Source organism: Ascaphus truei, chromosome 5 (assembly GCF_040206685.1).
Source record: "Ascaphus truei isolate aAscTru1 chromosome 5, aAscTru1.hap1, whole genome shotgun sequence".
Taxonomy (NCBI): Eukaryota; Metazoa; Chordata; class Amphibia; order Anura; family Ascaphidae; genus Ascaphus; species Ascaphus truei.
Genome location: NC_134487.1, coordinates 266,448,164 through 266,464,585, shown reverse-complemented (window position 1 = coordinate 266,464,585; position 16,422 = coordinate 266,448,164). Strand labels below are relative to the sequence as shown.

At 42.2% G+C, this 16,422-nt stretch overlaps 1 protein-coding gene across 8 annotated transcripts in view; it reads left to right on the top strand.

The window, feature by feature from the left end:
- Nucleotides 1–16,422, top strand: part of FCHSD1 (FCH and double SH3 domains 1) — an 88,503-nt gene that overhangs the window by 33,706 nt on the left and 38,375 nt on the right. For 7 of the 8 annotated variants that reach the window (XM_075602004.1, XM_075602002.1, XM_075602001.1 and 4 more), the window contains 4 exons: nucleotides 3,257–3,302; nucleotides 6,488–6,561; nucleotides 15,380–15,524; nucleotides 15,786–15,922. In XM_075602004.1, the coding sequence (XP_075458119.1) occupies nucleotides 3,257–3,302; nucleotides 6,488–6,561; nucleotides 15,380–15,524; nucleotides 15,786–15,922 (402 nt within the window). Of the gene's footprint in view, nucleotides 1–2,915; nucleotides 3,005–3,256; nucleotides 3,303–6,487; nucleotides 6,562–15,379; nucleotides 15,525–15,785; nucleotides 15,923–16,422 lie in introns of those variants that run through there. The other variant, XM_075602008.1, reaches the window with a different exon arrangement.

Here is a 16,422-nt window from a genome sequence, read left to right as displayed (position 1 = left end):
GGTCTGAGGGATTATTGATTCTATTCTAATACACATAGCTCCTATTAATTTCACAACATGTATTCCCACTCGTCCTCAGGTAAAATTCATCCCATAACATAGTGGAATCATGATCCAGTTTAAATTTGTTTAAAAGGGTGGCAGATTGACAAAACTGCCGCCCTTAGGCTATGGTTAGAATGCCGGCTACGGTCGCTGGAAAAATCAAATTGAGATGACTTCCAGTGATCGTGACCAAGCTGTCGAGGTGTCACGCTTACTATAAGCGCACGCGACTGCGGAAATGCATTTGTTTTTGACGCAATGTCGCTGTCTCCGTCGCCAGCACTATAAGCGCAGCCTTAGACACTTAACTGGTGCCGTGCTCCTCCTTCATGCCACCCTCCTCCTTTAGTACCAAGTGATGCTGTGATGCCACGTTGCAACCGCAAGACTGGATCGCACTGCATCTTGTTGCCATGATAATGTGCCGTTGCGGTTTCATTTGCTGTGGCAATGCGATGCCATGTTATGTCGCACTGTCATTTCATGCTGAAGGAGGAGGGCTGCAAGAAGGTAAGAACTTAAGAGAGGCCCCACGCTTTCCCCTGGAAATCGGTGGAGAGGAGAGCAGGGCCGCTGTGTATGGGCGGAGAAAAACGGAAATTTGCTGCCCCAAAATGTTGGCGCTTGGTTGACAGGGCTCATTACCATTACACTCGTGGAGACTAAATAATATGCTACCAACTAACCAGGATATTATCCTGCAAGTATCCAAAGAGTTGGAACTATTTTTAAATCCCACACCACTTCTGATATTTTACTAAGTTCTACCTGGGTAACATATAAGGTCTTTTCACTAGAAGAGCCTCGGAGGAAGAAGTGTAAATCTCAAAAGATACAGTACCTTCATTTGAAAATAGAGTATCTTTAACTCCAGAGCACCATAGCCCCTCAGTAACCAAATAAATAGTATAAAGGAGTTACATTTACTATTGATAGGACAGGCAGAAAATTCACTGAGTTGGACCGACCCAGAGGTTCTGTGAGAGGCAATAAACCAGACACTATGTTGGCTAGAAAACTCAGTACAAACAGTAAATCAGATCACCGCTTTAAAATTAGAATTGTGAATTCATTTAAAACAAAATATATTTTATAACAAACTTTATGATGGTCAGAAAACAGATTTGCTCGAAAAATATAACGGACTTGATTGATTTCCTTAAGGCAAGTAGACTCCCACAAATATCTCGGCCCGAGAATGACAAACTCAACCTCCCAATCAAACATGATGAGGTGGAGTTGGCCATTCAATCTTTGAAAGAATCTAATGCTCTAGGCCCGGTCAGGTTCCTTGGGTCATATTAGAAGACCTTTTGTAATGTACTCATTTGCAAACTACAGTAACTAGCTTGTTTAACAAATTCAGGGCACTTCAGGATATCTCACGTGAGATGTTCCTAGCGGCCATCTCGGTGATCCATAAAACTGGGAAAGACCCTAAAAACTGCAAGTTTTACTGCCCTATATCACTGATAAACGTAGATATCAAAATTCTTCCAAAGCGTAATCCATCCTTATCAAGTGGGGTTAATCCTGGATAATATAGGGAAGATTATAGATCTAATCCACAGAGCTAAAATAGTAAAAATCGGATATGCCTCTATACGACACTCCAAACTTTTTGCCTTGCGGGGAATTTTGTTAATTGGGCACCGCGTATTTTGCTCCTGTATATAAGTAAATTTTCTTCACACTATGGGGTACTGCGAACGTTTCCATTTTAGACAATGGTAGGAGGATGTTGGTGAACTGTTGGAGATACAGGAGCGGATGGAAATATTGGCCACTGTATCTAGGATCTTATTAAATACATTGGTAAAAGGGAATCGCTATAAACTTCTATATAGATGGCATTTGACCCAGGTCTAAATATACAAGGTCCACAAACAGACGTCTCCTTTTGTGTTTCTGAGGATATAGCCAGGGAGGTACCGTTTTCCATATTTGGTGGCAATGTCCAATAATTAAAGAGCTCTGGTCTGAGGTGTTTACGCTTCTCAATGACACACTGGGTACATCGTTCATGCCCTCCACTTAGGAGGCACTTCTCTATAGAAAACCAGCAAAGACGAATGGCAGGTAGGGGAAATTGATTTAACCATATTTTCTTGGCGTCAAGGTGTATTATTGCAAAGCCATGGAAATGACCGACCCATAGTCATTAATAAGTTGTGGCACATCATGAGTCTCGAAGCTTAGCTTGGTTTACTGACTGATAGATGTATGATGACTTGGGACCCCTGGGTTATGAAATGGGAGCGCTTGTCTTTCTAGAGGAGCACATTGTCACTGTAATGTGTGATAGAACGATGAGATGAATAACCTCCCTGTTAGCACTTCGGACCACAGATTTATACATATACTCTTTGAGATGTATAGATATGCTAATATTGTTGGTTACCTACCCGTATCTATCAGAGTTTGCATAACCCTCCCTAGCCCACCCCCCTCCTACCGCAATACACACACGATAAATTGCTTTTAACTGCACGTATATATACTTTTGAGCTGTCCCCTTAACTGAAACTTTCTAAGCCACTCCATTGCTGCAGAGGAATGCAATACACTTCATTCCATTGCCACTTTAAGGCACTGGTCAATGCAATCTTATAGTGCTTGTGATGTGTCTTTCTCTTCACAATCAATAACTGTTACAGACCTTGGGTGAAAAGCTCAGCGAGATATATTTTTGTTGCTTTGATTCTTTATTGAGTTTACCGTGTTTTTTTTTTTTTTTCCACATGAAAACCTTTGCATAAGATATATGTATTTACAGTAGAAATACGTGTAATATTCTGATTGCTTGATTTCACTGCAGGCTTCTATCTGCTTAGAGCTACTCCTACCTATGCATCAGATTCACAGTTACAGGTTATTGAAGCCCTCTACTAATTACAACTGCTAAATGACAGATGCTCTTAATCTCTCTACCCTCTCCAATATCATTTATTTATTTTTGGTAAGTACAGCACTCTCCTATTGGTTTTAAGGGTGATGGTGAGGACTGGCTCTATTACTCTATGGAAGAAGATAGAAATAAAATGGAACTTTTCATTGCAGCATGTTCACTGTCATGTGGCAAAATTACTACTCCTCGCCTGCAGATCTGAAATGCTGCTTTTAAATGTGTTCTGTAAAAAGATCTATTGAACCTTTCACATATTTGTAAGACATACAGCATGACCACCTGTTCTTGTTTCTCTCCTGTCAGGTCCTTCTCCAAGCAGAGGGCAGCCATTGAAAAGGAGTATGGACAGGTAAGATGCTGATTGCTAGTCTTGGTTAGGGTAACATCTGGTAACGGTAACAATTATTTGGTGGAAGACCAAAGCTTTTGGAGGCTGTGAAGCATTTTATTGGTCCAATGTGAAAGTTGTCTTATTGTACCAGTCTCCACTCTTTAAATCAGAAGAGAACACCTTCTTGGTCTGAAGCATTAGAATACAACAATGAGGGAGAATGCTTATGTTTGACCAATACAAGGACAATAATCAAGGACTGAGGCTGTGTGATTAAGCTGTCCAGATGCTCCATTTAGCGCTGCTTACATTCTTCCCAATAATGTCTAATTCATGGACATTCCAGATGATTAACATTGATTGATTGACGCATGCTGTTCTAATTTATACATTGAGTCTGTCTTGCCATTCAGCTCTCAATACATAATTGAGTAAATTAATAGATCATTATATTTATGGGGGAGATCTACATTTCAATGTTAAATACACACAATTTGTCTTTTAAAGATTTAATAAATATTTACTTTAATAATTTTTGATAAAGTAAACCCTCCTTTAATCCATGTCACACAGGGGTTTGGCCCAGTATTTCAGGAGGGACCTGTACCTTGTGAGGCTCAGACAAGGTGACAATCCCCAAGATCGAAAGGAGTAAACCCCTCTGTTTGATCTTGGGGCGGGGGGGTCCAACAGATTGATTGCCCCAATGTGACGTGGTATTCCCCATTGGCTGTAAAAAGCAGCTGAGAGCAGCTTTGTCTCTTGTATTGCTCAGAGGAGGGTGGCGGGGTTGTCTTTGTGGCTAGTGTTTGTAAAAGGGAAGCAGCTCTTGTCTGTGCCAGCTCCCTAGGGTCAGAGATAGAGTTGGGGTTATGGTTAAAAATAGGGTTTGAATTCGAATTTGGTCTAAAAATAGGGTTAGGAATTTGTGTTGTAGTTGAATTTGACTTTATGATAGGGTTATTGTTGTGTTTTTTTTTTTTTTTTTTTTATGTTTGGGTTTTATATTAACCTTTTTGTTTTTAAGGGGTTTTGGTTCTGGTGTGGGTTAGGGTTGGGAATACATTTTGAATTAGATTTCATGTTTAAAAATAGGATTTATTTTCTTGGTAGCATTTTATCTTCTCATAAGTATTGAATGTGAAGTTATGTTTTGGCAAACCACTTTTTTTTTTTTTTTTTAAATCTTAATTTTGGTTTAGAGATTGGATGTTATTATCTTTTATATCACATTCACTTCCCCAGATAAATGTGGCATGCTTTATTTGTTTCTGCAAAGTTAGCAGTGATCATTGACATTAACATTCATGATGTTATCAACCTCCGGGAAGCCAATTTTCTTTTGTAACGTGTCTAAACATGTTATACTTGTAATCAAGTGACTCCAGAGATCAAAGTCTTTTATGTGACAATGGTACACAGGAATAAACGTTAAAAAAAAAAAACCTTTGTGTGCATTTGTTTTTTTCACAATATTGACATTTTATTTTAGATGGGTACAGGCAGAAGGGACGTTGCATCCACACGTTATATATGCTCTCTCCCTGCTCCAGTCCGTTACATAATGCCACTTACATACACACTTGCTAATACTGTCCGGCTCTCTGGCTTCCACTGGGAACTATTGATTAGCACAGGAGAGGAGCAATATTTATCAGCGTAGTGACATTAAGCAGCTGGGAGAAGCCATGATCCACGCCAGCAGAATCTCTGCTTTTTCTGCACTGGCCAGCAGGCAGAGGTTGAGGGTCGCAGGTGAAGCTTCAGGGGGTCACCTTTTACCCAGCAATGGTCTTCAATTACTGGAGGTTGCAAACGCCTTCAGTTCAATGTTAAACTTTGACACACACATTTTTAAATTCCACAGAGAGGATGTTACATGGAAATATGTAATCAGGCTATTGCAACACAATAATACATTGCTACACACAGTTTGAAAGCTGCTTATTTTCACAAGCAGTAAACGACAGGAGGAAATGAAATAAATGCATCTGGCAAGTGGTACTAAATGGCAAACAAACATAAGGAACTGGGATAAAAGAAGGAGCCCATGCAGTTAGCTGTACACAAGGACTCTGTTTACTTAGAGGCAGCAGCAACAAACAGTGGGATGTTGAAGGGAAATAAGAGTGGAGACATCAGGGGGCTGCTTATCATGCACATTATAATCATGATAATCATTGGAAACATGTGACGGCCTTTGTTGGGGTGGAGTGGGAGAGGAGTAAATGGAGCTACTAGTTTTCCTCTGACATGCTATGCTTGTTGATGCTTTCAGGAGGGAGAGGACCATTTTTTTGCATCTTTTCAATTAATTACTGGGACGAGCTTGCAAGCATGAAGGTTTCTTTTCTTGAAACGCACAGGGTTCTAACAATGGGATCAAACTTGCATAGTTGCACAACACAGAGGATTCCGCCCTGCCAGCCTGAATAAGGAAATGCTGATATTACACCACAGAGAATATTAAATTAGTGTACAATGTACACATCACTCGCCTACAGTATGTCTGAAAATAAGATAAAACTGGTCACTTCCTTTTAGCTTCTACCTTTTTGTGTGATGTCACTGTGTGTTGAGAAGGTTGTGGCTGCCTCGTTCCTCATTCTCCTTTTTTGTATTTGGTCTTATGGCAGGGATGGGTCATACATAACACAAACAATATGGCATCACCCAAGGGGCAGGGAAATGCAATAAAAAGACCTCGCAGAAGACAAAACCTAATTTATTTAAAAAAATTCTAATGATTATTACATTTGTTTAAGGATTTTTACTACAGTTTTTAAAAATTGCTCAGTTTTTTGCGTGAGCTTAACCAGACTGCTCTATAATTTTCTTATCTTTAATAAAAAAAAATATATACTGTACATATTTTGATGACCCGTTCTTGGCTGTCAGAGTGGGGTTTTTATTTAGAGAAATGCATCAACATTTTTCTCTTGGTCAAGGGGCAGTCATGTTCCTGTGTGAACTGTGTTACTGGCAGCTAAAGCACACATCCTGCCTGACTAGGATCAATATTTGTGAGACCAGTGCTGACCTCCTGGGCTGTTGGTATAAATCCGACTTGTAGGTGGAATGTGTGGGCCTCATACACTAATGCAGAATGTGGAGAAACAGTGTTAAAAGCGCAAGATGTTCCAGTAAACAAGTGTAGCAGAGAGAGAGGGCTTTTATGAACATGCTGTTTTTGTGACCCTCAGGCACTGCAGAGGCTGGCGGGTCAGTACCTTAAAAGAGACTGGACTCGTGGGAAAAATGAAACCGATGAATGCAGGTAGGTGAAGTGGGGAGAGCCTTTTAATCAGGCCTAATTATTGCAGCATTCTTTTCCCAATTGGACAGCAACATTGACCAAAAGCAAGAGAACAGAGTTTCAAATATTAGTGCATCAGAGTATTCTTTGTATGACAATGTATAAATGTAATCCTTTTTACTGAGGACATAAATGTTATACACCTGTGAGTCTATTGAAGTATTTCTTTAACCAATGAGCTCATATATAAAAGGGTATGTCTAATCTAATACCTAGATCAGAAGGAAAAATAGAACGAACTTCTGCCTGTGAGAGCAGCTATGGCTCTAATCTCCTCCTATACTGATCAGGCTATATACCCTAGAGAACAAAAAATTGAGGAATAAACCTCCAAGTCTGGTGCTCGATCAATAGCAATAATATAATGAATGTCATGTAATGGGCATGATCTTGAATCCTTCGGATGTGTCGGTGTATAGGGGTAGTAGATACTTGATGGCTTGCAAATGTCTTTAGTGTGTTTTTAATAAGACTCAGCTGGGGTGGGGGGCTAGTAAGCTATTTGCAGTCCAAAGCATCTATGGAAACACTGCTGCAAAGTGTCCCACAGAATACTCACGGAATCCTTGGTAGCTACCCTCACCGCACCCCATCCCACATCCCCATATCCCACACTTCTAGGATCAGCTGCTCGGTATCCACGATGATTTCTCCGTGTCCGCATGTTGCTGCTGATGAATGCCAGAACGTCCCCGTAGACCGCCGACACTGCGTGCTCCAGTCGATGAGTAATGGAAGGAAAAAGTCGGAATAGTTACATAGTAGATGAGGTTGAAAAAAGACATAGGTCCATCAAGTTCAACCTATGCTAAATTTAGACAACAGATACTTTATCCTATATCTATACTTACTTATTGATCCAGAGGAAGGCAAACAAAAAACCCCATTAAGGGGAAAAATTAATTCCTTCCTGACTCCAAGAATAGCGGTCACTGCTCTCCGAATCAGGATATAACCAAGCGCAGTAAAATCAGGTAATTATTTATTCATCCAAGTAGGAAAAAAGACATACACAGAGTGTATAACTCTGACGCGTTTCGTCTCCGTAGAGACTCTTTTGACTCTTTGATAAAGTCTCCTCTACGGAGACGAAACGATATTGCGGTGCGAAACGCATCAGAGTACCCCTGCCACCTTCCCATGTTGTCACCCCTCCAATAAAATGCATTTTGAACCACATACTGTATTTGTTTGCTAAGCCCCAGTTTCTGCTATAGTTCTGCTCTGCTTTTTTTCTCCTTCATTGGATCCATTCTCTGGATAGCCACATTCCCTGTGCCTAACAATTTGTTCTCGGCTCAGGTCTTCATGTCTGGAGTTCTGTCAAACCTCTTAGCAGACCTGAGCAATATCCTGTACTTTGGGGTGTTGGTTATTGGCATTATGCAGCTAGGACTGTAACTCTAAAGTAGCCATGACATGGCCCCCAACCTGTGCAACGATGTTCAGAATTGAAGAAGTCATTTTCTTCTCTTGTGATCTTGGCTGATCTTTGCTATTGTGATACAAGAGTATTCTGCTTGTTTCTTGTGACCTCAAAAGGCCACCACAGTGACAACTCTTCTAATGTTTGCTCAACATCATAGGGCACTCAAGTGCTTTAAACAAATCTCTGTGTATCAAGTAATTCTTAAAAATAGTAGCAAAGGGGTTAAATGGCAGAGGGCTTTGACTTGAAGCCTAATTTAGCAACATAATCTATTCTTGTATAGATTCACTTCTGCTTCCATAATGTATTTGATAATATTTTGATGGCCAACAAATACAATTTGCATTGAAAGCCAAAGTCCTATTATTATAGCACAGGAAATTCAGCGTAAACCTTGCAATGATATGGACACCTCCAATGATGACCCCTCATGGCCCATGTCAGTAAATGGACCAGTACAGGTCTTGTGGAGTAGCACCACTAAACAAGTGTAAAAAAAATGGCACACAATTTATCCGAGGGAAAAGAAATCCCATTTGCTTTAAATCTGGTCATTTTTCTTGTATAAATCCGGTGCTGAATTTTGCATCAGTTGTGCAGCTGGCAGACTACAGTATATAACCCCCCTCAGTATGTTGTTGTTGTTTCCCCAAAGCTTAATACTGCGGAATTTAGTTTGAGATAACTGGTCCGAAAACAGTAACCATTTCAGAAATCTCTCTGAATTTGGCAGGGTTGTGTAGTATGATCCACAGTGATAAATAGCAGCTCTGTACTTTGGACTAGGGATACTAGATGCTGCCAAACATCACAGACACTCTTCCAACAAATATTGATGACATCAGTGGAAGAAGCTGGGGAGAATCGGACTTGTTGTGTAATGAGAAATCACAAGAGGACGGCGTTGCTGGTTTCAATTACGGTTTGCAAGAGCATTTAAACATGGTTCATTGACTCCTGCTTCTGTGCTTACTGCCAAAGCTCAGTCCTGTTTTGCCTTTGATTTGTAGTGGCACATACAGTATGATCCTGCAAACTTTCATTTATGATAAAGTATAAAGGGAAGCTCTGTGAACCCTAAATGGCTCACTGAAACATACTTGCTAATTTCCCTACTTAGCGGCACTACATGCTGCATTGCAGGTTTTAACATTTTCATTATTATAATTACAGGGGGTCTCCGTGGCTGAACCAAGTTAATTTCACCTCCGTGGACCCCATGCTTCCCAAGATACCTCTGTAGCAACCCCCCTCCCCCCTGGTGTGTCAGCAGCCTGGCAAGCCCCCCTTTTTACACCTCACTCTTACCCCTCCCTCTATTCATCTCCCTCCCTTCATGTATTTCTCACTCTTACTCACGCCCCCTCTCTCCTCTCACTCTTCCCCCCCCCTTCGTTATCATTCCATGAGCCCCTTCTAACTCAATCCTGCTCCCTCAATCCCCCCCTTCTCACACTCATTCCGCTCCCCTCCTCCGAAACACATACCTACACTTCCCGCCTCCACAATAAACACAATACAATAACGCACACAATCTCTCCCCTCTACAATACAATACCTCCCATACAAAATTCAATAATCCCCCCCCCCCACAAAATACAATAACCTCTCTCTGTTCCATGTAGTTTCCTCTTCTCCTTGGCCCCACCCCAGTCTCCTGCCACCTCCTGCTGATTGGCTGCTGCTGAGTAATGCAGATAATCAGTATGGAGGAAGCCCCCTAGCAACAGTCATGCTCTGGGAAATCTCATGCCCCCCAAGCCGGTCAGGTCACTATGTCCAGAAAGGTAATAACAGACACATACATGTCCAGTATCATTGCAAATTATTTTTTTTTACTGGACAAGGTGTCCAAATACAGGACAACTCAGTTAAATCCTGGACCAGGCAACACCAGTTGTTATGTGTGGGGTGAGAGTATGACTGTAGGTATGTTATTTATAAATGATTTGACTGTTACGTCAAGTGTGCACCAATTTGCACTATTTCATATTCTATTTCGAAAAAAATTCTGGGGAGGGCGTTCCATTCCCAGAATATTTACAAAATAGAATATGAAATGGTGCAAATTGGTGTACACTTGATGGAACAATCAGATCATTTATAAATAACATGCTCCCCCATGGATTTTTATCAGACGCGTTGCACCTTTCACCATTGTGTCCAGTGTTTCTGGAGAAGCCACCTAGCAACCCTACGCACAATTACCCCCCCACCCCTTCCCCACGCATACAATTCCATACAAATCCCCACACACAATACCCCCCTCCCCCTGACACACACACAATACCATAACCAACCCCCACCCCCACCCCAAAATACAATTAAAGAAAACACACACTTTACCTTGGGGGGGGGGGGGGGAAATTCAGTGCGCAAACCTCGGGTGCTTCTGAGAGGGCCTTGCTGGCTTCAAGTGGGGGAGAGGCCACAAAAGCTGGAGAGAGCTAAGGCCAGGTGGCAATCAGAGGCCTGGCAGCCGGACAATAACATTGGGCCGGGCCAAACTTCCAGCGCCGGCCGGGCCCCCCGCAGCCATCGTGCTTGGGACGTTTGTCCTGGCTCTCCCCCCCCCCCTCCCTTTCAGAAGCCCTGGTCCCCTTCTGCTTGCCTGTAGTCTCGCCTCTGTAATCTGTTGTGATGACGTCCAGATTCTTATCTAGACTATGGATCACTACAGGGGCCAAAATACATCCAAACACGTTTTACACTTTGTGCTTCATCAGTGGATGTTCAAAGAATGTGGGGTTGCTTGTATTTGTAGCAACAGCTGATTGCGGCCCCTAATCTCTTACTCAATTTAAATAATTACAAATGTATGAGCTCCATACTGGGCTCTACAAGCAATACTGATAAGCATGGCTAACATGCACCAACCTCATGCAGCCTAATTAAAATCACAAAACATAACAAATCGGGGTGAAGGGTGGGAGGGGGGTGCAAGGGTTAGGTCCCACATTTACGTAGAGAAAGTAAGTAAATGTACCTCTGTTCGAGTGTTGAGTGGGCACTAAACAAATTATTAGTTTACAATCTTGGTAACTCATCGCCCAACAACCTGAATCCAGCCCCTGAGTCAAGCGAACACATGTGGAGTAGTCCTACATAACACACTGATGTAATATCCCTACAAGCCAGGCAGGGAGGGTTACATATATATATATTTACATATATATACACACAGAAAAAGAAATGAAGTAGCGCCCACCCATATCTAAAACCAACACAGATTGACTCTCAATAAAGGTCTGTGAAGCTGATTAATATACAGACCATATAAATTTGGAGATTATTGCAAATACATGAATGAATATAAGCAATACCAAATAATATCGTATAGATAAATAGCTATAAATGAACAAATAACAATTTTATAATAAAAAATATATAAAAAAGAAAAATACGATACAAATGAAAATCCAGTCCCAAAAACACTTTCCATCAGTCTATGCAGCCTGATTATAGGGATCACCACTCCCTCAAGGATATTTATGGAAAAAACAAACAGAAAACAGGCACATTCATAGTGTAGTAAAGTTACAAATTTATATGGAACTGGATAAAATAAAAAATGCGCACTCACATGCTCATGTTCCTGATTTTGTTTGTATGAGATCAATTCTCAATCGCCAACATGACAGCAAGCTCCCAGCAAAGTGGGATGTCGATGTGGGATGTCGATCTGGTGTCTCATTCGTGTGCTGCAGAAACGCCCTACGCGTTTCGTCATTTAGACTTCGTCAGGGGAGTCCCTGATGAAGTCTAAATGACAAAACGCGTAGGGTGTGTTTTTGGAGACTTAAGTGCAAGTATAGCTTGTTTTTAACATTGTATGCACGATCGTACAGTCAGGAACATATAGCCCCTTCTTTGTGAGGACTGCTAAAGCAGGGATTCCTTGCTGGGAATTGCTACAGCCAGTCCGGAGAGCCCTGTGACGTCACTAATAACTAGAGGCTTTGGTAACCGGAGAGAATCATCTGTGGGCGGAGGGTTTGAGTTGGTGGCGCGCACGCCCTGCATCCAGTACACAGAGACTCGGATATATCCACCGGATACTGCAGCACACGAGTGAGACACCAGATCGACATCAGAAGTTTTGCTGGGAGCTTGCCGTCATGTTGGCGATTTGAGAATTGATCTCATACATGCTCATGTTCCTGATTTGTTTGTGAGTGCGCATTTTTTATTTTATCCAGTTCCATATAAATTTGTAACTTTACTACACTATGAGTGCGCCTGTTTTCTGTTTGTTTTTTCCATAGATATATATACACACAGACAGTGTTTCTATATTATATAAACAAAAAAGAAAATCAGATCCAGCAACTTGGGATGTCCAAACTGGGGTCTGGTAATGTACCAGGTAATTAGGGTGGGTACTAAGGCAAAAAATCTGGTCAAGATGTAATGGTCATAGGAAAACAGAGTCAAGCACACTAAAGGGTATTGGGCTTTGGTCCCGCTGCGTCCGGCGGCGAGCGCAGCCGCGTTCCTCACCAGCAGGGGTATCCTTCTGAGCCGGTCCCTGGTCCCCCTCGCTGCACGGCTCACAACGCGCTGTGACGCGTCAGCCGCCAGGGGATGCAAGAAAATTGCGATCCCGAGCGGTGACGCGTCACGTGGTGCGCTGATGAGTTTATCAGCGGCGGGAGCTGTCAGAGAGCTTCCTCCACAAGGTAGGGGGTGGTGTGTGTCAGCGTGTCGGCACTGAGAGGATGAATACGACCGTAGTGATGCGCTGGTAACCAGATGCTGCCGATGCACAGCTGATTCAGACTGCCTCCTGCAGCCCGGGAGACTGACCCCCTGCTGCAGCCATCCGCGGGGGGGGGGGGGGGGGTTTATTGGAGCAGCAGAGGGCTTGTGGAGGGAGGGAGGGGGAGAGTAGCGAGTCCCTCCGCTCAAACCACACCCCACGCCCGCCACTCCCGCACCCTATAGACCGCATTTAGCAATTGCCTGTCAGCGCGCCGCCTGTCTGCAGTGCGGGCGCGCTGACTGAGGGAGCGGGGCCTTAGAGTTCATTGGGTTGCAATTTTTTTAATTTTTAATAGCTTAAAGAAGCCATAGTAGCATCCAGCGTTTTGGTGCTACTATGACCTCTTTAAGTCATTAAGATTACCTTTTTTTGCAACCCATTGAACGCTTTTATTTTATGGTGTGCTTGACTCTGTTTTTATACAGTATATCATATCAAACATATTACATTACAATATAACAAATGTACTTGATAAAGTGAAAACTGAAGTCATAAGGACTTGTTACAACAAGGTCTGTTACTACCACTTCAGAGGACATAAAATTAGACACGACTATTCACCTATATTGTTTTTTCATAGGATTTATTGCTCTGTTTTAATCCTTGGCTATAAGGATAATGTAATTGTTTAGAAGTTAGATTATACTTTCAAGTGCCATTTACCTTTGAACTGCTCTTTAAGTTTTACATTCAACTTAAAGAAACTGGGATCGCTGCCTCGCCTTTTTGCTGCTACTGAACCTTCCTATAAAACAGATTTCATTTAATTATATAATTTTTAAAAAGCACCCCTTATATCCAAAGATTCACCATCAACCCCTTCACGGCTATGTCTGTCTAAAACAAAAACATTGCCTTTCTGCCCTGAGATTCACATGAAATTCAAGTTCCCTCTACCTTTAAAATAGAACTCTCCATGACTGTAAATTCTCCACTTTGGAGTAGATAAAAACAAGGTACTGGACTGTACTGTGGAATACTAGAATCATCCTCTCTGAATCTATTCTTCACGTGCCTAAAGATACCATCTGACTTTCTTTGGTATTACAGCAAATAACCCTACTTCAGAATAATCAACTAACATACTGTAATCTTAGATATAATCTGGGATTAATATACAATTTAACACCCAACACCCCAGAAGAATTCTAGAAGCCATACTACCACTGGGTTACATTATCAGATAACGTGGCCAGGCTATCACTGCTTTGAAGATGACACACAACTCTACTTGTCCTTTGCACCGGGCATTAAGGACCCATTATCTTTCCTTGCTTGATGTCTAGCAGAGCTCCTAAAGTGTACTGTATGTGTGACAGATTCTCGTGGTGGGAGCTCGTGGTCTGCAGAAGACTGCAGCTAGGTCAACCAACTTGCACTCTGGGGTTCCCAGTTGCTAAGCTCTGACGGTGTGGAGAATTTTTGTTTTGCCCTTTATTGTTGTTTGACACGTGAACGCAGCTGACACATGATGTTTAAGTTCTCATTCTTTCACCTGAGGGACATAGCCAGGATTAAGCACTTGATTTCCCCCAGAGGAATTTCCTTCCCTGGTTCACAGTCTAGGACATTCCGTTACGCATCTGCAGGAGCCGGGGGTATGTAACCTCTAAACCTAACCCCTGATCTACCTCCGGCGACCAAATGATGGTGGTGGCAAAATGGCCACATCAACCATCCCGCAGCAGCTAAACGGAAACAGCTAACTGTCGGCGGTTAAATGGCCGAGACAAAGAGTTCCATGCCGCCTGGTTCATGGTTTTGTGTCCTCACAAGGAAACAGGGTAGTCACTCTGCACTGGTGCTGTCTGATGGAATGAAGGGGAACGGGGAAGAGCTGTCTTGCAGCCGTCTGCCTATAAGGGACTCCACACCCCTAGAAACGTGAGCTCCTGGAGGGGAGCTCACAGACAAGAAAAACAAAGAGGCAGAATGGCGCACTGAGAGATCTAATATTTAATAACCCTTTTCGGGTTATTAAATATTAGATCTCTCAGTGCGCCATTCTGCCACTTTGTTTTTCTTGTTTTTTTGTGTCCTCACACCTGGACTACTACAAGGACCTGGGATTTCTGGAAACAGAGCTGCACTGCCTGCTGTTGGTACAGAATGCTGCTAACCAGACTCGTTCTTGCCACATCATACAACGACTCCATTCTCTGCATAGAGCACCTACGTATAATACGGATAAACCTATTTAAATATAGGCCTTTTGATATGCAAAGCATGACAAAATGAGACTACTAATCATTCCCAGAATCTCCTTGACTTCCTTTGGGACCTGAATCTTTAGCCATAGTGCGCCTACTCTGTCTTCTACAGTATGAGAGGCCCCCTCTCTGGACATCTTTAATCTAGGTTTTTACCCAGCCATTTTATGAATGAACTACAACCTGTCCAGCATCTAATACTTGTCTTTCCATTATGTATCCTGTTCATCTTAATGGTTTATCTTGCATTACAGCTGTAAAAAAAAATGGTGTAATTTATGAAGCTCTCTAAGTCCCATTGTGAGAAAAGCGATTTAAAATAAAGTACTGTACAGACTATTTCATTCAATGGTAATGTATGATGCATTCCTTTTTTAGGAGTGTGTTTCTGGTATGGAAGTCCGTGGTAGAACGCACTGCATCCATTGGACAAACCAGAGTGACGGCCGCAGAAAACTATAGGAACTTGACTACAGAAGCTGCAAAAACAGCTAGAACTGCAAAGGAGCAATTGCTAAAAAAGGTAATGGGTGTTAGCTGTTTGTTTGGCTCTGCTAATAAGTGAAGGTGTACAGTATGTATCTATGCTGGGAGTTGGGAGTTGGTAGACCTGAAGGTCACAAGTTGAGCATATATCATATTAATCTAATATCTTGATAGAAGTTGAACAACTATCCACTATGAGCTGAAGTGGTCCTTTTTTCCCCCCCCCAAGAATAGGAATTTTCTGACGGTTTTAGACGTAATCAGTCAGACATAAATAATAAAATGAATGTGTTCCTAGAGCATCGAGCAGCTACTTAAAGTGCAGAATGAACTGCTGGAGACGGTGAAAGAAGTCAGCAAAACCAAGAAACGGTATGTCCAGTTGGAGCGTGTCAGTGAGGTGGCCAAAGAGAAGGCAGCAGACGCTGAGGCTAGGTGAGCAACCTTCCATGTACCCCAAGTGAATAGATGGTCTTCAGAGGTGATGAGCATCCCGACCGCTGCCTTGAACTGCTGCTACCTTTTTGGATCGTTTAAGGAAAAGAGAGAGGATTGCTTTAGTGGCAAACCGGCAAAGAATAGTTGTTTTGACTAAAAGGGAACAGAAGGGCCTGGCTGTATTGCCAAAGTATAGGACAGTGAAGACTTCTTAAAGCAGTAATGGGACTTGGGGGTGCGAGGAGGGAGGGTCCTGAGATACCATTTTTTTTTTTTTTTTAAATCTGTGTCTGTACTGTATACCTCCTCACTCACGTGGCCAGTTTAAAATATATAGATCGGAAAAGCACGGTTTAGTGGTGATAGAAGATGCTCAGTATATCGATTCAAATAGTTGGTAAGGATAGAAAATGTTTTCTGTATTGGTTTGGATATACTGTATATTGTAACTTCTCTTTGATTCAGTGTGAATGCACAGCATTTTAAATCGGTGCATA